The sequence below is a fragment of the Fukomys damarensis genome, unplaced genomic scaffold (genome assembly GCF_012274545.1).
Source record: "Fukomys damarensis isolate Sample0158 unplaced genomic scaffold, DMR_v1.0_HiC HiC_scaffold_11, whole genome shotgun sequence".
NCBI lineage: Eukaryota > Metazoa > Chordata > Mammalia > Rodentia > Bathyergidae > Fukomys > Fukomys damarensis.
In genome coordinates, this window is record NW_022900923.1 from 48,108,788 (window position 1) to 48,109,952 (window position 1,165).

General features: G+C 56.9%; 1 protein-coding gene across 1 annotated transcript in view; it reads right to left on the reverse strand.

The window, feature by feature from the left end:
* The window catches only part of Rd3 (retinal degeneration 3, GUCY2D regulator), a 6,221-nt gene that overhangs the window by 1,182 nt on the left and 3,874 nt on the right, over positions 1–1,165 (reverse strand). Inside the window, exon 2 of the mRNA XM_033761989.1 lies at positions 1,019–1,165. This exon is cut by the window's right edge and continues 168 nt beyond it. Within this exon, the coding sequence (XP_033617880.1) occupies positions 1,019–1,165 (147 nt within the window). The remainder of the gene's footprint in view (positions 1–1,018) is intronic.

The window sequence follows — 1,165 nt, forward strand, 5'->3', positions numbered from 1 at the left end:
CTGCCAGCTCGGATGCCCCAGCGCCCCCAGTCCGGGCTCCCCACCCGGGCCCCTGCTGCCTCCAGCGTCGGTGTATTTGGGGGTTCGCACGGTTCAGAATCGGAAAGGAGGGAAGGCTGACGTTCTCAGTCTGGAAAGGGGACAGGTATCGAAGACCCCAGAAGCTAAAGGATTGTGGGTGGGGCTGGAGCAGGACTGAGTTTAAGGGCATTTCAGAGAAAGTGGTGTGCAGCTGTGTTGGCTCAAGGGGGAGGGGCGGCGTGGCGGTGTGAGGGGGACTTGCAGGAGTTTCACCGTGGGCTTGTATTTCATTCCAGAGGGAAACGCAGGTAAGAACAGGAGCTGCTTTTCCGTTATGCTGACTGGGGGACTGACTGCCTGCTTCTTTGACCTCAACACCCGAAGTGGGCAGAGACAGGAAAGTCAGTGCTTCAGGGTCACAGTTACATCAGGAACACGCTGGAAACAAGCTTTACATGGCCAGGGCCCCAGGGCGGTGCACTTGGCGTTGATGCACACTCAGGTGCACAAACACACACAGTCACCTTAGGCAGACCAGTGTGGAAGTTGGTATGAGTAGAACATTAAGGTACTAGTGCTGGAGCCAGGCATAGTGGTGCAGGCCTATGATACCCGCTTTGTGGGAGGCTGAGGCAGGAGGATGGAAAGGTTGAGCCCAGCCTCAGCAACTTAGTGACTTAACAAGACCCTGTCTTCAAATTAAAAATATAAGACAGAGTGGGGGTTGTAGCTCTGTTCACAGACCCCGAGTTTAATCCCCAGTACTGCAAAATAAGTTAATTGATTTATAAAAATAGAAACAGTATTGGAGAGGCTGTGTGGGAAACCCCCTCTAAGAAGGCATCTGGAGAAAACTTGAAGGAGCAGCTGCGACAAAACCCAGGACAATAGGGACAACGGCGCCTCCCGCAGGAGGAGCAGGATGCCGAAGGCCTCGCCCTTGCCTCCCTTCTCTGGGAGCGCCTGTGCCTGGAGCTGCCTCACGGGTCATCCTTACCTGAGGATGGCCGGCCCGCAGTAGGACGGGTGGATCTTGGCGCACACGTCCTCCAGCTGCAGCCGCTCGCCGGGGCTGAGCTCGTAGGTGGGCCGCCCCGTGCTCGCCAGCCAGCTGTAGTCCGCGCCGGTGTGGACCTTGCTGCTG